The sequence below is a fragment of the Phaseolus vulgaris genome, chromosome 3 (assembly GCF_000499845.2).
Source record: "Phaseolus vulgaris cultivar G19833 chromosome 3, P. vulgaris v2.0, whole genome shotgun sequence".
Lineage (NCBI taxonomy): Eukaryota > Viridiplantae > Streptophyta > Magnoliopsida > Fabales > Fabaceae > Phaseolus > Phaseolus vulgaris.
The window spans coordinates 39,710,140-39,732,878 of NC_023757.2; the positions used below are offsets into that span (position 1 = coordinate 39,710,140).

Consider the following 22,739-nt stretch of genomic DNA (forward strand, 5'->3'; position numbering starts at 1 on the left):
GCATATTTCAGTATATTTTCTTCTTTTGTATATAATATTTTTCATGATTAAAGTTGATTAACTTGATGAATTTTTGGTTTATTGCTTAATAGTGTCACATGTGTTGTAATGATAAAAATAAAAAAATGTGAATACACAGACGTTGTGTTCCTGCTAGAAGTTAAATTAAATTAATAAATATGGTAATCAAAATTAGCTGCAACCTTTTGTTTTGTCGGACACCAAGTAGTGTCAAGTTACTGTTCATGTAGATGGAACACCTTCTTCAAAACCGAACACTGTGAAATATAATTATAGTTATGATGCAAATTTTGTTTTGGGTGACAGCTCTCGTAAAGGTTTAGGTTTCCCTATGAACAAGACAATACCCCAAGGACTTTGGCATATCTCAGGAACAGATGCCCCAATCAACTCTAGTTTTTTATTCATCATCAGTAGAGAAGGATGTTGGTTCTGATGAATGTATGGATTGTGAGTTAACCAATGAGATCGGAAAAGACTTTTCACCAAATGTGAGTGATAAGAGAAATTCAGGCTTTCTGTCAATTGGAGGTTTAAAGTTATACCCTCATCAGGACATTTCAGATGATGAAAATGAAGACTCGTCAGATGAGGAGAGTTCCACGTTGTTTGAAAATAATGATTCAGAATGCACATCTGATAATGATTCAGACATTGATGAAGATTTTGTAGAAAATTATCTAGAAGGAGTTGATGGTAGTGATAACATCTTGGATGCAAAATGGTTGCTAAAACCTTATTTGAACAAGTCAGATGGAGATAGTTCCTCTAGTAGTTGCTATGATGAGACATTGAAGATGTTGGGTGGCTTTGCCCTTCAAGAAGCCTCCAGGGAATATGGCATGAAGTAAGATAAACCTAAGAAGAAACATTGTAAACTCTGGACCCTTAGCTTTGGAAAACCTAATGATAGAAAGGATCCAAGAACACTCTCCTTCGGAAAGAAGCATGTTCCTCACTTCCCTCACTCTTGGCCTTCACATGCTCAGAAGAGTAAAGCTTCAAAAAAATGCATGGTACCACCATCACACATCCACATATATTAAATATCCAGTATTGTCCTTGCAGTTCTAAGCTTTTAGTTGAAGTTAACTTGTCTCATTGAACTTACATTATACTTTTTGAACCTCAAAAGCATTGAATTGTCTTATTGAATTTAATTTGTATTCAAAGTTAATCATGATTTTTTTTAATGAATTCAAAAAGTTTTCAGCTAAACCTACTAATATTTTTAGTCAATGTCAACTCAAAGAATTTTTCTTATAGACAATAGTAAAAAATTATAAATAAAAAATTCAACCGACTATAGTGAGTGAAAAAACAACTTTCATCAGTACCATTCAAAATAATTTGTGAACAACATAATTTGAATTATGTTAATTGAATAATTTCAGTTGATGTCAATAAAAGAAACTATTATAAATGTTAATTAAATAAAATCTTTGTGCATTTTGACTCAAAAATAGTTTTGACCAACTTGTCTAAAAAAAATCACCAAATCATGTTTTAAAATTATTAAATTACTTAAGATTAAAATGATTTATTTTTAATAGTAATTGAAATATTTTATTCAATCAAAATTAATAAAATTTAATAATTTAAATTATGTTGTCCAAACCATCTATTTCGCTGATTGAAAACCATTTCTAGAGCTTTAACTACAATTTATTAATTAAAAGACACATTGCAAAAGGCTCAATGTACGAGTTCATGGCATTGTGACAAAGAAATCAGAGTCAAATATTGAAATTTAATCGTTCAACAAGGATTAAAACATTGCAAATGTTCTAAGTGTTCAATCATTCAAGAGTTCATGCCACTTGGCATCTGAAACATCGCTAATTCTCAACCATTAGATCTCTCCGATCAAAGAATATTCACCAAACAACGACTTTTAAAAAAAAACACGTGTCACATCTCTAACAAATATTAAATGCGTCCAACAGTCACATTTCTCATCAGGAAGCTTAAACGACCCTTTTATGACTCTTCATAATTTAATTTCTTTAAGTTTGGGAGACAAGTGTACCGGTCGGTACCGAACGAGCCAGTCTCGGCCAAAGTGACCGTCTGTCCGAGCTAAAGGACACCTCAAGACACAATAAATAATAGTAACGACAGTTACAATAGCACTTAATGAGTCACATTCATATTCAATATGCACATCCCTATTAATTAGGGACTCCAATACATGTAAGCTAATAACTGATATCCGGCCCATTTTCATAAGGACCCATAACTAACACCATAAATAAAACTCAATGTGGAGGTGTAAGGTACGTTTTTTATATTCTACCATAATACACTTAAATCATAACACTGACTTGAGCGTTAGAGTGCAATCGCAGGTACCTTGACCGGCGGAGCATCAATAGCAAAGGAAGAAAACTTGAAGAAACTCAAAAATTACCGACACGTCAGCAATTGCACACAAGTTTTAAGTACTATTTGGACCCTTTTTTATCAATACAGATACAAATAGCTTTATCATAGCATGAGCTGCAACTTCTGCCATTTCAAAACTCTTCTTTGGATACTAACCTTTCCATTCCTTTTCGCCATGAACGCCCCCTCACTCTTCTAAATTTCTTCTTCTTACACTCCCTTCGCAAACCATTTTGAAAAACTAAATAAAATCTGAGATCTGTAAATAGACAACTTTAGAAGAAAAAAATGTTAAAATAGTACTTTTAAACACAATATGAACTGAAAAATAAAAATAAAATTAATATTTCAATATTATCACTTCTAAATCATTCTAAATGATTATTCTTAAGCTTCTTTCTTCCATCAATTTCATACACTCAAATTTATTTTGAATAAAATAAATTTATCTTTTTTGAAAAATTAATAAAATAGAAGTGTACTTAACTATTCAACTAATGTATGGTATGATAAAATTTTGGAATTGAGAAAAATTAGGAAGAGAAAATGAAGAGAGAAGAAAGGGAATAAATATAGAGAAAGGAAAGATGAGGAAAATGGAAGGTGGAGGTACCAAGGTATCATAATTATCTTATAAATAATTAAAAAAAATAAAAAACAAAGTAAATTCATATTTTTATATTCTCCTTAAATATTTTAAAAAATCTAAAAAGTTTATAATACGTGCTTCGAAATACGATTTTGAAATTTTCATAATCCTTTTCATTTTAAATACTACTTCTAAACTTAGTTTCGTAACTTTTTAAGTTTTCCTAATTTTTTAATTTACGATACAAATGGCATCATCATCATCTGATAAATTCTCCTCTGTTATTTCTACATATATCAAAATATTTCAAATAATTTTTCTAAAATTATTAACATTTTGAATATTATTTTTCCCTCTGCTTTAATTTTTTTAATATAATGCATTGTTTACTTGGATGACACGTTCTGCTTAGTCACGTAATAAGTATTTGTTTTGGAAAATCCTATTGGGTCGGGTCAAACCCGGTAGCTATAGTTCCTTTATTCTTCTTGAACTCATTGCATCTTCATCACACAGGGATCGAAGCAATTGTTGATCACTGGAAGCAAACATGGGTGGTGGAAACAGAAGATCGAGAGGAAGAGGAAGATCCAACAACAGCACCAGTGACAACGCCACTCCAAACAACCCTAAATCCCGAAAGAAAAAAGGTTCAGATGTCAAAACCGCATTATTTGTTGAAGGTGGTTTCTTGTCCGATTGGCACCGTCCCTCTCCCACCCACACTCCAGGTTTCAGAGATTTTTTAATTTATTGTTAAAATCTTATCATTGAATTTTTCATTTTTTTTTCTATTACTCTTGAATTTGGATGCTTGTATGCGGCTGAGGGGAGAAATTCCAATTTTTTGTCATCAAGATTCCCTTATTGTTAAAATCTGGTCTTCTATGCTTTGTTTTGTAACTGGGTGGGTTGCTGGGAGAAATTCTTAAGAAATTATTGTGTTTTTTTTATCAAGAACCCGTTACTGTTGAAATCTGATAATTGGATTTTGTTTATCGTTATTATTCTTGAATCTGGGTGCTTCTTTGTGATCGGGATGCAGGGAGAAGTTCTGGCTCCAATAACAAGTCCGGGAGCCAACATAGAGCAGAAGGATCTGCATCTAAAAGTGGGTTGACAAAATCTTCCGGAGGAGCTACCATTGGATACAATTATCCTTCACTTGATTATCAGGTTTGTTGTACCCGATGAAGATGTTAGTTTTCATGCATTTTCCTTATAAACTGGAATATAGCATATCTGCTTTGTTCATTATGTTTTTACTCATTCTGCATTCACTCTCATTTTACATGCTACTCTGCTACTGTGAATTAATTAAGGTTAGGATACTGAAAAACTCCCACTATCCAAGGTTTGATTATTTTACAGGCTTGAAGGGTGAATTTTTGCCATATAAAGTTACTGAAAAACTTCCTCTCGCTAGGATGTAAGCTGTGAATCTGTTTTTTCTTGTCTATATAAGCAAGCAAAAATGGATTGTGTTACTGATCAAATATGTATTTGAACTCTTACCATATGTATGCTGAAGTTTGTTAATGCATTTACTAAGTATCATATTGGAAGATATTGTCAACATTTTCATGAATAGTTGAAAATTATATTGTTTATCTTTTAACTTGTGTTCAGCATGTTTTTGTGTTTTGGTTTAGTATGCATTTTATTAAGTAAAGATCCGATGAACTATGTTTGTAGTTTTTGCTGAGTAAGTGGCGTTTGATGTTATATTACTAGGAGGTAACTTGCATTGGGACTGGGAACAACACGAAAGATGGTAATCAAAATCTGCTGCAACCTTTTGTTTTGGCGGACACCAAGCAGTGCCAAGTTACTGTTCATGTAGATGGAACACCTCCTTCAAAACCGAACACTGTGAAATATACTTACAGTTTTGATGCAGATTTTGTTTTGGGTGACAGCTCTCATAAAGGTTTAGGTTTCCCTTCTGAACAAGACAATACCCCCAGTGGCTTTGACATTTCGCAGGATCAGATGCCCCAATCAACTCCAGTTTTAGATTCATCATCATTTGAGAAGGATGCTGGTTCTGATGAAGGTATGGATTGTGAGTTAACCAATGAGATCGCAGAAGACTTTTCACCAAATGTGAGTGCTAAGAGGAATTCAGGCTTTCTGTCAATTGGAGGTTTTAAGTTATACACTCAGGACATTTCAGATGATGAAAATGAAGAATATAATGAAGACTCCTCAGATGAGGAAAGTTCCACGTTGTCTGAAAATAATGATTCAGAATGCACATCTGATAGTGATTCAGACATTGATGAAGATGTTGCAGAAGATTATCTAGAAGGAGTTGGTGGTAGTGACAACATCTTGGATGCAAAATGGTTGCTAAAACCTGATTTGAACAAGTCAGATGATGATAGTTCCTCTAGTAGTTGTTATGATGAGACATTGAAGAAGTTGGGTGGCTTTGCCCTTCAAGAAGCCTCCAGGAAATATGGCATGAAGAAAGATAAACCTAAGAAGAAACACTATGTAAATTCTGGACCTTTAGATTTGGAAAACCTAATGATAGAAAAGGATCCAAGAACCCTCTCTTCTAGAAAGAAGCATGTTCCTCGGTTCCCTCACTCTTGGCCTTCACATGCTCAGAAGAGTAAAGCTTCCAAAAAAATGCACGGTACCACCATCACACATCCACATATATTAAATATCCAGTATTGTCCTTGTAGTTCTAAGCTTTTAGTTGAAGTTAACCTGTCACATTGAACTTACATTATACTTTTTGAACCTCAAAAGCATTGAATTTTCCAGTCAAAGTCCTGGTAATATTGGTGTAGAGGGATTTTAGTAACATTTTCTAACACTCTTTTCAACACACCCTCTCTTGTTGGGTGAAATTCATGTGGTTTCAACTAAATATGTTGGTCCCTTTCCCAAACTAATGGGATTTCCATAAATTTCAATCAGTAGAATAGAGTGTGTTTTTAGAACTCCATATTTATGTATACCTTCAGTTTGTTGCTTGAGCTTTGAATTCTATGACTATGTCAGATTGCATTCCTTTTTGTTAAGATATCCTGAGTTGTAGACTGTGGTTCAATGTTATAGGGTTTTCACATCCATGGAGTTTGAAACTGGAAATAATGTGTGCATGTGTTTGTTCATTCTTTAAGTTTGATGAGAAGGTGATAGTTTAGAGTTTCAACCACTTCATTTTGCTAAAACAGATCATATACAGGTGAAAAAAAGAAATTTCGTAAAGAGAGGATTGCTGTGAAGCGGAGAGAAAGAATGCTGCAACGTGGGGTTGACCTTGAGAAAATTAATTTGGTATGGCAACAATACTTTCTATGGTTTTCTTTTGGTTCACCCTTTTTATCTTTCAAAAACACTTGCCAGTTTCCAATATATTTTATATATGTGCAGATTAACAAGATCTACTTATGATTGCCTATAACGGAATTGGTTCCCGCTTACTAATTAACAATCTGTGTTTGATTCTACTATCTTTCTCACTTGCATCTTGTGTTTCCTTATGCCTGTAATTCTTCTTTCTAATCATGTAGAAGTTCTATATTGAAGGTCTGTTGCCTATCTTAACTATTGTTAAAGAAGCTGTGTACGATAAAGTTTCACATACATATTTAGGTATTATTTTACATCTTAGAGACTTGGATGACTCTAGGAGAGTTGGACCGAGAACATGTATTTGTGGTGGCAGGATAGAGATTGTGTGTTGTGTGGCCATACCTGTATAGTAGCTGTTTGAAGCATATATGCCTTTAAAATCAGATCAAAAGGAAGAACAACAAAAGAGAGATTGCATTACTCCATTGTTTATTGACACTTTTCACTTTGTGTTATGGTATAAATCCGAAGCTAACTTTCCTCCTATTTAAGCTAAACCCTGCACATTATCCGAGTCTTGTGATCTATTTCTACATTCTAAACCATACCATTCTGTGTTGAGTATAACTACATCTTTTCAAAGTTAAACTTAAACATGTTGAACATAGATGAGGTAGTTTATGAATATTCAAAATTCAAATTGTTTTTGGCTCTCACATCTCGACTTAACTTTTTCTTTTTTTGAAATTCTAGAAATTACAACAAATTGTTTTGGAGGAAAAGGATATGTTCTCTTTTCAGCCTATGCATTCTCGCGATTGTTCACAGGTGTGTATCCCTATCTGTATACCTGTTCTATCTCATGGTCCTAATAAATTTTATCGCCTATAATTATTAATATTTAAAATGCATAAGCACCACCAACAGTTGCTCATCAGTGTCCTGTTCATTTCATACATTTTTCATAAAAAAAAATTGGGATTTGTGAGAAAAATAATCTTGAAGGGATTGAGTGTTTGAGTAAGTAACATGTCAAGTTTGGAACATTCAAACAGTTTGGGATGGTAAAGCAATATGTAATTTATTGCGGCTTTTTTACATTTCCCATCTTTCAAGAATTTTGTGGATGTCCCAAAGCCACAACCATTGATTTTGCATAACAGCTGTATGTTATTTGTTTTTGCATAACAGCTGGTTTCATAAATGTTTAAATACCTTATGCCTCTCACTGATGTGGGTTCCTCAATGAATACAGATACAAAGATTAGCAGGGGTTTATCAATTGCAGAGTAGCAGCCAAGGTTCTGGCAAAAAAAGGTTATGGTGATCTTGCCTTATTCATAGAATTAAATGTTAGGACCTGTAAATTTAATAAATTTTGTCTGAATTTTTTGTTTTAGATTTGTGACAGTGGCGCGGACACAGTCTACATCCATGCCATCTTCAAGTGGTAGACAACGCTTGGAAAAGGTTTTATAATGTTTGACATCTTGACAATTATTTATGCATTGCATAACATTTATGCTTTTTCCTCGTGTTTTCATCCCTGTCCTTCCTCCCTAATTTTTTTTTCAGTGTTGCACCCTAATTCTTTTAAACTTTGAAATATCTACTTTAAGTTTTTTTTTTTTATTTCGATCATTGGACATATCTTTAAAAATCTTAGTATTTTTTACTTAATAGATATATGATGTTACATATTTGGAATTATCTATACTTTAATTTGCTATAGTTGAGACTGACTATTATACAAACTTCAGTTGTTGGGAGTTGATGATGAGGATGCCGATTTTTCTGTTGCTGACTATGTAAATAAGAAATCTGTGAGTGGAGACAGAAGAGTGGGAAAGAAACATACTAAACGGAATGATTTTAAATTGCAAGAACTTCAATCTTCCCAGAACAAGTACTCTGGCAGCCATAAAGTAAAGGACAAGAGAGGGAGTGGACAAAGGGGTTCATATGCTGATCAGCCTGTGTCATTTGTATCAAGTGGTATAATCGATTCAGAAACTGTACCGCTTATGGTATTTGAGGCTGAAGAGACTTATGGGAAGGGTGTCACTGGCTCTGCTAATATAGGTTCATTTGAAGAACACACTACTGGTTTTGGTTCGAAAATGATGGCTAAAATGGGATACACGGGGGGAGGAGGATTGGGGAAAAATGGTCAAGGTATGGCACAGCCTATTCAGGTTATTCAGAGGCCTAAATCACTTGGTTTGGGTGTAGAATTCTCCAGCGACCCGGGTGAGCCAGCTAGGAAAACATCTTTAAGAGTTGGTGCTGAATCAGTTGGTTTGGGTGTAGAATTGTCCAACAAGCCAGGTGAACCAGGTATGAACAGATCTTCAAGAGTAGGTGCTTTTGAGAGACATACTAAAGGTTTTGGGTCTAAGATGATGGCAAAGATGGGCTTTGTTGAAGGTAAGGGATTAGGTAGAGAGTCTCAAGGCATCACCACTCCATTGACTGCTCTTAGGTTACCAAAGTCACGAGGATTAGGTGCCAAAAGTTGATCTAGACATAATTTATTTTCTGTCTTTGTATCTAATTGTATTGTGTTGGCTTAAACCATTCTCTCTTGTAGTTTAGATTTACCGTGGGATGGCCATCTCTTGAATCACACTGTTAGAATGCTATAATTCCAGCTCCGTTATTTTACTTTTTAGACTATTCTCATTGTAAAAATTAAGTCATCAAAGACTATTATGTCATTAAGGGTAAGCTGTTCCATCTCATTTTCAATAGCAATTGGGTCAATAAACTAAAATAATTAACACTGCATATTTATAGTGTCATTTCAATACTTTCTTCTTAAAAAGAAGAATGTCAGGTCTAATCTCATTCTTCTTTGTCTGTATGTGCTTAACGCTTTTCAAAATTAGATATGAAAGTGTAACCTGCTATTTTCCCACTTAGATCTATATTAAGTTACCTGCATGTTGAAGCTTCATAATTGAGAATACATGTATAAAATAAACGGATGTTTAGAATCACAATTTTTTGTACTAACTTATATTTTGAGATAAATAATAGCCAACCCCAACAGGGTTATAAGCATCAATTTCTGTGGTGATGTCGACATAAAATGGTGGACTTTAATCATTAATATATAATAGAGGAACATTTCCTCTATTTTTTTCTTAATTAATCCAATTATCTTTCAACATAATTACGTGTCACTAAATGGTACCTTTGCTGTTTGTACCTATTCCCCAAGGGCTTGTGACTTCCTCTGTCCTCCAACAGCATCAATCAACCAACATAATTGTTTTTGCTTTTTCTCTAGGCATATTACACAAATCCCCTTTGGCCCATCCCAGGAAATGATTTTTTTTGGAATAGGAAGGTTTTGCTCTTCATTGGATTGATCATCACTAGTACTGCTTCTGTAGCTTTTCAAATGGAGGCTCGTGTTATATCTTAATTCTTTTTTTTTATTAGCTGTATGAGATATGTTATTCTAATTTGTTGAGATAGATACATCACATGCAACATAAACAATGCCATCTTGCTCAATTAGTATTGAAAATGATAATAGAACAGCCTACCATTTTTGCTGATGAAGTTTTCTTTTCTTCTCTGTAATTAAATCCTAAATAAGACAGGTTCAAATTATATGATGTGTATTATTGTAGTTTGTTGAGATGGATATATCACATACATCATGCACCAGATATAATCTCATCTTTACTCAACTACCAGTAAAAATGACAATCGATCAGCCGAGTGCTACCATTTTGCGGATCAATAGGCTTAGTAGATCTCACAAAATGTGATGTCTTTGATGCTTTTTTCCTATGAAAAGTCTGAAACAAATAACAGGAACCTAAAATAAAGGATTTTTAACTGAGTGATTCAAAAGAGATGCCCATACCATGATAACAAATTATGTCTAGATCAACTTTTGTTAACCTAAGAGCAGTCAATGGAGAGACGATGCCTTGTGATTCTCTACTACCTAATCCCTTACCTTCAACAAAGCCCATCTTTGCCATCATCTTAGACCCAAAACCTTTAGTATGTCTCTCAAAAGCACCCACTCTTGAAGATCTGTTCCTATCAGGTTCACCTGGCTTTTGGACACAAACCAGGTAATTCAGCAACAACTCATACTGATTAGCATATGAACCACTTTATCCACTCCCTCTCTTGTCATTCACTTTATGGCTACCTCAGTACTTGTTCTAGGAAGATTGAAGTTTATGTAAATTAACTTGTTTTAACATGTTTCTTTCCAACTCTTTTCTGTCTCCACTCACAAGATTTCTTATTTACAGTGACAGATCATATACTACAGAAGGTTGAAGTATGGATAATTCCAAATATGTAACATCATCATATATCTACGAAGTGGAATGTAACTGTGGAAAAAATGTATTTCCTATGATTTTTTCTGCATGATTTTTAATAAAATAATTATTCTTTTAATCCTTGTATCAGAATTATAGTAAACAAATCTCGCATTTTTTATCTATTTATTTACAACTGTTGTAATTATTATTATTACTGTGCTATTAATATGAGGAAACATAACTTTAAATTCTTAAATAGCAATTCAAATTTAAGCTTTACATGTGAGTAAACAATGAATGAGAAAAATCACTTTATTAAATTGATTTTTTAGGAAAATTAATCATAAATAAGATTGGTGGATATAATTAACACGTAATAACAAATTACATCTTTTAAAGATTCATAATAATTATAAAATAGATCTGGTTAAAATTTAAGATTTATACCTAAAAATCATGATTTATAGAAATCACGAATCTTAAAAATCATAGATATTGAGAATTATTACTTAGAAAAATAAATATTATTTAACTGGTGAAATATATTATTCATAGTATATATATATATATATATAATTTTAAAAAAAATAACGTGTTCTTTTTACTAAAGGAATATTCATTATCATGTTAAATTATTTAATAAAAGTGAGATGAATTTTTTTTATTAAAAAGGTTAGCTCTCATCTTTTTATGAGATTTTTTTTGCAAAACTTAACCAAAAAACTATTTTGAAAAGCATGATCTTAATAAAATAAAAAACTAGATATGGACAAATTACTTTCCTACTCTAAAAATTTAGAAAAACAACAAAAATTCACTTTAAGATACATCCCATTAATATTTTGATAAGGTTTTATTTTTCACAATAATTTAGTGGAAATAGTACCAAAATAAAGATTTTAAATGGAAGGAGACTTGTGTAATTAGAACAAATCTCTGAGGTATTTTTGTAATTACAACAATGTTTTAATAAGTTTGTTGAACTTATTAAATTATTTAAATTCAAGATTTGAATGTTAGAAAATTCTCTTTCTGTCTGCATTGAGTGCGACAGAGACGAGGTGATTTCCAAATACTGCCACATCAGAAATGCTGAGAACATCCACTGTCAGATAAATTTAATCGTCCTATTCTTCATTTATTTTATAGTTTAATTATAAAATAATATATTAATACTGTTTCTCATAATAAATAAATAATTCCGATGGCAGTATATTTCTCTGACTTTTGGAATGTACACTAATTTGGCAATAATAGTAACAAGGAAATGAATAATTGGATAAAAATAATGAGATTTGAGAATCAGAGTTTTGAAAATTACTTAAGAATAGTAAAAATATTTTGTAATTTAATTGATAGGGAAATAAATAAACAGAAGGGTAATATGGTAATTGAAGGCATGAGTTCATGAAAACGAGATTCAGAACAGTGAAAGAGAAGAAGTGAGAGGGAGAAGGGAAAGAAAGCATATAAACTTGCAGTCCCCGCGTTCAACGCCCTCGTTTCACCGTCTCGCGTTTTTTTTTTTCTTTCTTTCCATAAATTTTAGATTCCTCAAACTCAATTTCCACGCAGATGTTCTTCCCTCTGCCCTCTGGTGAGTGAAATTCACGTGCATTTCAATGCCTTCTTCCTTTATATATACCTGCATTTCGTCTTTTAACTCGTGTCGTGTCGTATTTTAACTGCCATCTCTTGCATCTGCATTCTCCCTGAACTGAATGCCCAGTTAGAGCTTTTCCATTTTTTTTTGTTTTCTTATAACTTTTACCTGTCTGGATCTTTCAGATCTGACGCAAAACCGTCCAAAAATGGAGTCTTTTCGTGGATTTAGAATGTGGGTGTTCTTTTTTATGTGTTTATTGTTTCAATCGGGAAATGGGTTTTACCTCCCGGGTAGTTACCCTCACAAGTATGGCATTGGGGATGAGTTGTGGGTGAAGGTGAATTCTCTCACTTCAATTGACACGGAAATGCCATTTAGTTATTACAGTCTACCTTTTTGTAAGCCTGAGGGTGGTGTGAAGGACAGTGCCGAGAATCTGGGTGAACTCCTTGTGGGGGATCGGATCGAGAACTCGCCCTACAGGTTTAAGATGCACACCAATGAGTCTGAGATGTTTTTGTGTCAACTGGACAAACTCTCCGGTGATCAGTTTAAGATCTTGCAGAAGAGGATTGATGAGATGTATCAGGTTAATTTGATTCTTGATAATTTGCCTGCCATTAGGTTTACCAAGAAGGAGGACTACTTGTTGAGATGGACTGGGTACCCTGTTGGTATCAAGATTCAGGATGTGTATTATCTGTTCAACCATCTGAAGTTTAATGTTCTTGTCCATAAGTACGAGGAGACCAATGTGGCACGTGTTATGGGGACCGGTGATGCGGCTGAAATGATCCCCACGATTGATAAGGAGGGATCTGACAAGCCTGGTTACATGGTTGTTGGGTTTGAGGTGATTCCTTGTAGCATTCTGCACAATGCTGATTCGGTTAAAGGGATGAAGATGTATAACAAATACCCCTCACCGATCAAATGTGATCCGTCCACGGTGGCGATGCCCATCAAGGAGGGGCAGCCGGTGGCATTTACATATGAGGTCACCTTTGAGGAGAGTGATATCAAGTGGCCATCTAGATGGGATGCCTACTTGAAGATGGAGGGGGCCAAAGTTCACTGGTTCTCCATCCTGAATTCGCTTATGGTCATCACTTTTCTGGCTGGTATTGTTCTTGTTATCTTCCTGAGGACGGTTAGGAGGGATCTGACCCGATATGAGGAGCTTGATAAGGAGGCACAGGCACAGATGAACGAGGAATTATCTGGTTGGAAGCTTGTTGTGGGTGATGTTTTCCGCGCACCAACAAATTCTGCTTTGTTGTGTATAATGGTTGGAGATGGAATTCAGATTCTGGGGATGGCTGTTGTGACAATTTTGTTTGCTGCACTTGGATTCATGTCACCAGCCTCTCGCGGAACACTCATAACAGGTATGCTGTTTTTCTACATGATCCTTGGTGTAGCTGCTGGTTATGTTGCAGTTCGGCTGTGGAGGACAATTGGGTGTGGCGATCAAAAGGGATGGATTTCGGTGGCATGGAAGGCTGCTTGTTTCTTCCCCGGTATCGCCTTTTTCATCCTCACAACCTTGAACTTCCTATTGTGGGGAAGCCACAGCACAGGAGCCATTCCATTTTCACTATTTGTTATACTCATTTTGCTCTGGTTCTGCATTTCTGTTCCCCTTACTCTTATCGGTGGCCTCTTTGGAGCAAGAGCACATCACGCTGAGTATCCAGTTCGAACCAATCAAATCCCTCGAGAAATTCCCCAGCAGAAATACCCATCATGGCTTTTGGTTCTCGGTGCTGGCACCCTTCCATTCGGCACCTTGTTCATCGAGCTCTTCTTCATCATGTCCAGCATTTGGATGGGTCGTGTTTACTATGTTTTTGGATTTCTCTTGATTGTTTTGATTCTTCTTGTGGTGGTGTGTGCTGAGGTGTCTCTAGTTCTAACCTACATGCACCTGTGTGTGGAGGATTGGAGATGGTGGTGGAAATCATTCTTTGCCTCTGGTTCTGTTGCCATATACATCTTTTTGTACTCCATAAACTACCTTGTATTTGACCTCAAGAATCTGAATGGGCCTGTTTCTGCAACTCTTTACTTGGGATATTCCTTATTCATGGTTCTTGCAATCATGTTGGCTACAGGCACAGTTGGATTCCTTTCCTCCTTCTGGTTCGTCTATTACCTCTTCTCTTCAGTCAAGTTGGATTGAAGAGTCTCCACAGTAAAAAATGAGCTCTGCAAACAACACTTTTAAACAGGAAGGACCTTCTCAAATCTTCTATTTTACATTACTCCATTTCTGTCTGTTTTACTAGGGAACGTAGTAAATTTTATAACAATAATTTTATCCAGTTTTGCTTTATTCCTTGTTAGATATAATATCATTGTATGATAAATTGGAATTCTGAAGTTTATACACTGTACTTGGCCGTTGCGGTTGAGGAATGTAATTCTGATGATCGGATCCTCTTCACCATTCATTCATACCATTAGTTTCCATTTTACTGATCTTTTGTAGCACTGTGTTAATTTCAAAATATCTTTTTTTAATACTCTTGAAAAGTGCTTGATGTGTTCTTCACAGTTCTATGGCTGTTTTTCCCACCACAATTCCCCTTTTTTCTGCACTAAGGCTTATTGTTCCACCTCTCTTGAAGAACTTACTAGAGAAAACAAAACACTTCTAAATTCAAATTTTAAAATCATATTCAGGTAATTCGCATCACTCTGCACGTAGCCAAATTCTTTATGCAACTTACAAGTTGTGGACCTGCATTAGATGTTTGTCAAAATTTTAAAAATTGTCCTTTATTCCAGAATTAAAAATCTAAAATTAAAAAATAATCTTGAAAAGTCAATCTGGAAAAAAAAATCTGGAAGTGGAATTTCAAAATAAAATTGGAAAATCAAAATTTCATTTTGGAAAAACAATTTCAGATGAAAAAGAAATTCCAGAAAACAAAATCCAGTAATGTATTTTGGAGATGGGATTCTGAAAATTAGAAAAGTGTTCTGGAAATCTATATTTTGAAACGTGTTTGAGAAAAGAAAATTCTTTGATACGTAAATGTGTTTGAGAAAAGAAAATTTACAACGTATTTTGATACACCCTTTTATTTAAGAGTTTTTTTTATTTCACATAAAAATAAAGTAGAATTTTATTCCAAGGTATTTTTGTTATTTCACGCATTTTGTCACGGATGCAGGAAGTAATTGTCTTGCATGTAAATGAGAATTATACTTGTCCTTGGTCCAGTTATTTTTACATATAAAAGCATGTTTATAAATTAACTTAAAGGTTAATGGTACTTTTTTATGTAATTATTTTTAAAGAAATTTATTATGTAATGAAGACTAAAATTCTAATTAGAGTGCTCTTGAATTTTGGGTTTAGAATAACATATGTGCCTATATTTCCGTAAATATACAACTTGTTCATGTACAATTTTAATTATGTATATAATCCTTCGATTTTTTAAAATTAGGCAATTTTGATTTATTATTAATATATCCTTTAATTGTTATATCAAAATAATATTAAAGTTTGTTGTTAAATTTATTATTAGAACTTTATGTGAATATCATTTAACCAAAATTGTTTAACTTTAAAAAATTAGAAGAGGGGTCTTCTGCACTTGGATCTTAACAATTATTTGTTCTATATTTTAAAGATATGAAAGCTTGTATATGATAAATTCAAGTTACCAACACCATCTTTCAAATCTTTTTTTTTTTTATATGGTTACAAATTAATGAAAAGGGTTGGTTTGGAAGTGCTGATATCTTGCCATCTTCGGTAGAAGGCTCTTTGATTAGATGCATTTTTTTTCAGATAGTCAACCTTATTCATCTCTAAAAGTTTGTATTCGAACTTACATCAGCGTTTAGTAACGTTTGTCTTGAATTTGGGAGACGAGAATAACATCATCAACAGAATAACAACAATACTCCCTACCTAAATCTTAAAAACTTCGAATGTTGCAACTATCCCCTCAGAAAACGCAAGTTATAATGGAATTCTCCTTGGCTCCATTCATGTTTTTTGGTTTGGTTGCGGATTTGACAGAGAAAGATGCAAGGGAAGTAGGTTTTGTTGGGTGAGAATGAACCCTGAGTTGTGTATGGAAGGAGAAAGGAAGCTATGAAGAGGTTAGGTCAATTTCAAAAGCTAAAATCTTAATCTAATTCATTGGCAAGTGATAGAAAAAGATAAGTAAACTCGAAGGAGAATGATTTATCATTTATAGGTTTGGACATTCTTCTTAAATGGTGTATTCGTATCGAACACACGTATCGAACATCGACATTCAGATGACACGTATCGGTGAAATGTCCAATTTAAAAAATATTTATTGAATTTATGATAATTCTAGCACGATTCTAACATAATTTTAAAAAAAATATTAATTTTATAAAAACTCAAATTTATTGAATAAATGTTTAGTATAATTATAAAAATAATGAACAAATCTTTTTGAACCTACCATGAAAAACATACTTTTGCTAAAAAAAACTGAAACATATTTATTATCAATTTATTTAATTTATAATTATATAATATATAAATTTGTATCTCGTGTCCTACATTTTAGATATTATACATATTTTCATATCCATGTTCGTATCATATAAGTGTTTGTCAGTGTCTGTGATACATAGTTTATCATTCATGTTCAAAACATTTTACTGATAAAAATAAATAAATTCATGTTCGAAATATACATGGTGTATTTGTGTTGGTGGGTTGAAGACTTTTTTAGTCTTCCATGGTGAAAAAAACTTCAATTATGGTTATTGAGATGGACTTATGTAGACGCTTAAGATCAAATAGAGAATTCCACCTTGGCTAATTCTCCCTCCACCATATCAATGTAGATATCCAAAATTGTTAGGTAACTGTTGCATTAAGTTTTGAATAAGACCATCTGAAATGAATAAAACATTATTCGTACATTTGCATTCGAAAAATAAGTGAGTTTGGTTGAGTTACTTGCAAACGACGATTTCCAAAAATGTTAGGTTGGTTGGATTATTACATACGGACACATAGATTTGGAAGACAAGTTGATTTATGTGGAAGAAGTTATACAGTTCTGGAGATGTAGATTTGCTTGTGGATTTTGATATCCAGAATGTTAAGTTTGTGTCACCATTCTTCTTCAATGAGTTTGCCTCCAACCTCCAAATAACCACCGCAGAACCACCACAACTCACTCTAAATCATCACAGAACCACCACAAATGCTATCAGTTACTCAAAACGACAAATGATTCATCCAGACTGCCCACCATCACCCACGATAGTCCACACAAACCGCTGCAAGTCTCCTCACACGCAAGCTACCACAAACAAACTAAGTCTTCTACATAAACTCTCAATTTTAGTTCAAATTAATTAAGAGCAATTTCGCCAAATCAATTTATTGGTTAGATAACGGTTAAGATTGATATGGTCAAGGCAAAATATATGAAGTAGCAAAAAGTAAAAAAATTAAAAAAATTGATTTTTATAAAATTGTGACTAATTTAATGGATGTAATGTAATAAATATTAAATAATATATACATATATAATAATTAATTTTTTATTATATAAATTAATTTAATTAAATACAAAATTCTAATTTTATTATTATTGTTTAATTTTATTTATTTATTTATATTACTATTTTTACTATTTACTATTATATGATTTTATTTTATAATTATCTTATTATTTTATAAATTTTTAAATTTTTTCTACATTATTTTATAACTTTATTATATTTATTATTATTTATATTATTATGTTATATAATATAATTATTTTATTTTATTATAATATATATTAAATGTAATACTTATATTTATTATATAATCTTTTATCTATTCATTTAATCGACTATATAATATCTAAAATACGTAATTAACTATATAGTACATATTCTATTATATTTATATATAATTGATTATATATTTTGATTAATTGATTACTTTTCTTTCTACAAATTTTCAGAACCAACCATATGAGAAAGAGTGTCCTAAAACCTTTTGCCTCGCTTTTTTTTTCTCTCTCCATCTTGTCCTGCGCCCCCAGCACAAACAAACAGACGATTAATTTATTTATTATAACTATTTTAAAATTTATTATACTATCAAACAAACGATTAATTTGTGTAATATTATAATTTTTAAATTTTATTATATCTATCAAATTATTAATAAATTTTTATAAATTATTTTAAAAAAAAATTCAATCTAAACATTTTTACTGTTTTTTTCCTTGTTTTCAACTCCTTGAATCTATACTTCCATCCAAACAAAACATAACATTAGAATTTAGAAATGGAAATGAAAGAAAACAAATTTTGGCTACTTACCTTAGACCACCAAAATGGAGGAGAACAACCCAAAGGTTTTAGGCACTGTGTTCCAACATTTTGCTAGCTTTTCCTTTAGATTTAACAACAAAAACCACACAAAAAAGTTAAGTTTCCCTTCAGCTGACGAAATTCAAAATGAGTGTTTGAGAAAGAAAATCAAAACATAATAAAAACATAAAAGTGATCTTACTTTGATTCCAATAAACATCACCGCAGTTACAATCACTAAAACACCATTGCGTTGTGTACATGATATGAAATCTGTACTTCCCAAGACATAACCAAAAACATTCAAGCTCTCTACCATACATGGGTAATATATCAAACACTGAATCAGAAAATGGGAGACAGAAAACACATAACAATGGGTTTACCCCTCACACCCTAAACCAATTTACAGCACTGATCTGGCACCCAAACCATCAAATCAAGTAAAAAACGGGCAACAATGTTTTCGATCAAATGTTCAATTCCACAATCCTCAAGAGAAAAAGACACACACTAATACTAAGAACTTTGTTTCATTACTAACACAAGTTTCACAGCTACATTATCAGTATCATAATAAGAGCATTACACAAACACCCCCTAAAAGACACAAACACACACAGAACAAACATCAAACTTGCTTCTACCAAACGAAACCCCATCAACTACACGTTCAATATTCGCATGTATCAGACCATTGTTCTCATTTCTTCCACCCACCCTTCCTCCTTCAACAGAGTTAGAAGAACTAACGGCGACACTACCTAACTAACTAACCCCAGCATAAATCTCCTTCCCTACCACCTTCACGCATTGATGTCTACCCTTCTTCTTCTCGTGCCCGAACCCTGCGGCTATCCTCTTGAAAAAATAAAGGAAGCGCGTCAGAGACCATATACTTGCAATCATCATACACCAACAACTAATCATTCCAAAGTAGAAGACATATTAAGCAAACACCGAAATCATCCAACTAATCATTCCAAATCGAGTCGCAGCAACCGCCGCAAATCACTGGTGGCCGCGCCGTTGCGCCCTAAAAATCCCGGCACCGGAACGGAACTCGGATGCGGCGACGAAACGAACGCCGATCCCGCGTACACACCGTTGTTCGGATCCGAAACCCTAATCTGCTTCTGCACGGTTAAAGGATCCGGCCCCAATCGGTCCGTGGAGCCCAGTAACAAATCCAGGCCCATCTCCCTCTTCGATCTTACATCGGCATGATTGTTCAGCAGACTCAATTTCTCGCCACGCTTCAGGATCTTAACTTGTCCCATGACGAGGTTCACCGGGGACGGAGAATTCGCTGGCGATCGGTCGGAGGATCGACGGCGATCTCGATCAATGGCCGGACTCCGCTTCCGTCGGCGTATCTGATGGGCGGGGGAGGTGAAGGCATGGTTGTGGTTAGGGTTAGAGTTTGTTCGCGACGCCACCCGTGACGTGGCGATGGCGAAGGCTTCGTTGGGGAGAAAGCGACCTTGGAGGCAATCGTGGGAACGAAGGATCGCTGTTCCCATTTCTAGAGAGAGAAAACGAAAGTAGCTCTAGAGAGAGAAAACGAGGTGTTTTCTTTTTTACAGTTGAAGGTGGAAAATGGAAGGGGCGGAAATGGTTATTTATAGAGATCTCGGGATTCGGATTTTGAATTATTTTATCAATGGCGTGTGCCGGATTGAACCGCCCTTTACCGGGTGGTTGGGTTATAGGTTACCCAGTGGGGTTTCCCTATGCTTCATTATGAGGCTCAATTCCTTGTTAGGTTACAAAATCACCCTTCTTTTCAACACGTGTCCCCAACTTTTTAAAACATGGACTTTCAAACTCTTACGTCATCCCAACCCTTCATGCACATAACTATCTCAAGTGTTCACAGATGTCAGTTTCTAACTCCTGCTTTAACTTTAACATTTTCTTTTCCTACTTTTTTTTATTTTTAAATGTAGTTGATCAAGTCATATAGCATTGGTTACAAAATAAAGAGAGATTATGTGAAATGCGTTTTTATGATTTTTTTAATATGTTTGAGCATGATTCTCAACAAAAAAATATCTTTATAAATTCTTAACATGACAATAATTAACAATATTGGATTTTCAGATGGATCACCTTTAAATCCATGATTAAAAAGTAAAATTCCAGTATAAATTATCGTTTAGATCATTTAACGGAAAGATATTTAATACTTTTTTTACTACTAAAAATAGTTTAATTTCTTCTAGATTTTAAGATGGATCACTGTGTAATCTCTTTAGCAACTCTATAATGTAAATTATTGTTTAGGTTATTTAATAGAAACAAGTTTAATAAATAATTTATACTATAAAAAAATTATATCACATCGCACCAAGATTTTCAGTCACGAACAACCAAGTTGTCAAAATCTCACTTTGACATCCTAATAATAGTATTAAAAAAGATTATAGACAAAAATTTAATATTAAAATATTAATCATAAAAGATTGTGTTAATACACGCTCATTAATAAGATAAATAAATTAACAGTATATATTTTTAAAATAATTGCTGTATAATTTTTTCAATGACATTAAATATATATATATATATATTACTTTTAAATAATTGAATATTTTTTTCTTAACTAACCATCACAAGTTTTTACAACACATTTTTATACAATTATATATTTTTGAAATAATATTATTCATACAATCATATAAAGTGATACATTGTTGAGTAATTTTGTCATGGAAGTGAGGTTATACATGTGTCTTTCACTAAAGTCATATCACCGCCAATTACTTTAACTGCAGAATTGATATAAATAGACACTTCAATTGATATGCAGAAAATATTTTTCAATAATAACTAACGAAAACACGCATGAATCACTTCCTGCATCTGTATTTACATTTTTATTACATTAAAATATAAATAATTTTCTATTTTTATTATTTTTATAAAAAATAATATAATTTAAAAGATAAATATATAATTTTAGAAAATAATATTTAAAAATAAGTAATTTTATTTTTAAGAAGATAGATTATTAATTATTGTTAATGTTAATATGTATATAGTGCTAAGATATGTTGTAAGATATTTTATTATAGTATTTTTGTTTTTTTTTAATTTGAATTTTTTTCCTTTTTTTAATATAATTAGTATTGATGATCGAGAGCATATAATCATTAATTTGTTTTTGTTTTTTGTGGTTTTCCAACACTACACTTCGCATCTTATCATTGTTTCATCTTTTGTCCCTTTCTGGATGATTCTTTTTCTTAGAATGGTTTTTGAGATAAGTATAATTCAGCAACACAACCCAAGTTGTAACCTAAGAAAAGTTATAAGCTACATGTGGAATTGAAAATCCATTAGGAACCCATAGCAGAATTAGGGTTTGTTTTGTTCAAATGTAGAACGACGAAGCCATAAAGGAAGTATTTAGTGAACGAGGTTACAATATTGATGTAAAATATTGTCTTGAGAATGAGATATAAAGTCCATTTCTTATTTAAAACATTATTAAAATGTTCCATTTGAGAGTAGTCAATATATACTTTCCTTTTATTAAAACTACCCAATTTCTCATAGATATACACTTTCTTAAAATTTTAAAGTTTTTATATAAAAATTATCAATTTCGTACTTTTTATCCTATTAAAATGGTAATACATTTTTTTTTTTATTTATACATCACAATATATATATATATATAAATTAAATATTAGATTAAAGATAAAAATATAATTGTCAAACAAATAATTTTATCTTAAATTATGAAATTAGTATAAAAGTATAAATCTTACTATTATTATCTATATTGTGTTAGTGTAACTCGTGTAAAACAATATTGTGTTATATATTTGGGAGAATGTACTAAATATTGTGTGTTAGGTACATTAAGTATGAAAAGTCTACGAGTATAAATTCAAAATATCTTTTGATTTTACTGATGATCTAAGTTACTTAGACTAATGATATAAGATGGTGAGAAACTGAAGAGGGAGTTCATTGTAGTCACACAATATAGATGTTTTGACTTATTCTGATTCGATTGAAGTGGATTAGATGTTAGTCTCTGTAGGCATACTTAATGAGTATTTCGGAAAAGAGTAAATCTATATGACATTACTGGTTTAAATGAAGTCAAAAGGGTATTGGTGATTGACAGGAAATCAAGGTACCGTGAGACAAATTAATTTATGTGGCCACAATATGATTAATGAGTCTATCA

At 32.8% G+C, this 22,739-nt stretch overlaps 3 protein-coding genes across 3 annotated transcripts; 2 read left to right on the forward strand and 1 right to left on the reverse strand.

Annotated features, from left to right (window-relative positions):
- The first annotated feature begins 3,399 nt into the window (after positions 1-3,399).
- On the forward strand, positions 3,400-9,051 carry LOC137807631 (uncharacterized). The gene is made up of 8 exons (XM_068608356.1): positions 3,400-3,726; positions 4,041-4,171; positions 4,730-5,639; positions 6,201-6,292; positions 7,064-7,138; positions 7,566-7,627; positions 7,711-7,780; positions 8,071-9,051. The coding sequence occupies exons 1-8, from the start codon at positions 3,546-3,548 to the stop codon at positions 8,827-8,829; spliced, it is 2,280 nt and encodes a 759-aa protein (XP_068464457.1). The 5' UTR covers positions 3,400-3,545; the 3' UTR covers positions 8,830-9,051.
- Positions 9,052-12,001: 2,950 nt separating this feature from the next.
- Positions 12,002-14,671, forward strand: LOC137807632 (transmembrane 9 superfamily member 11). The gene is made up of 2 exons (XM_068608357.1): positions 12,002-12,205; positions 12,397-14,671. Exons 1-2 carry the CDS (start codon positions 12,184-12,186, stop codon positions 14,394-14,396), a joined length of 2,022 nt encoding a protein of 673 aa, XP_068464458.1. The 5' UTR covers positions 12,002-12,183; the 3' UTR covers positions 14,397-14,671.
- A 4,378-nt stretch (positions 14,672-19,049) lies between these two features.
- On the reverse strand, positions 19,050-20,144 carry LOC137807633 (uncharacterized). Its single transcript, XM_068608358.1, has one exon. The coding sequence runs from the start codon at positions 20,056-20,058 to the stop codon at positions 19,513-19,515; it is 546 nt and encodes a 181-aa protein (XP_068464459.1). The 5' UTR covers positions 20,059-20,144; the 3' UTR covers positions 19,050-19,512.
- Positions 20,145-22,739: the final 2,595 nt, after the last annotated feature.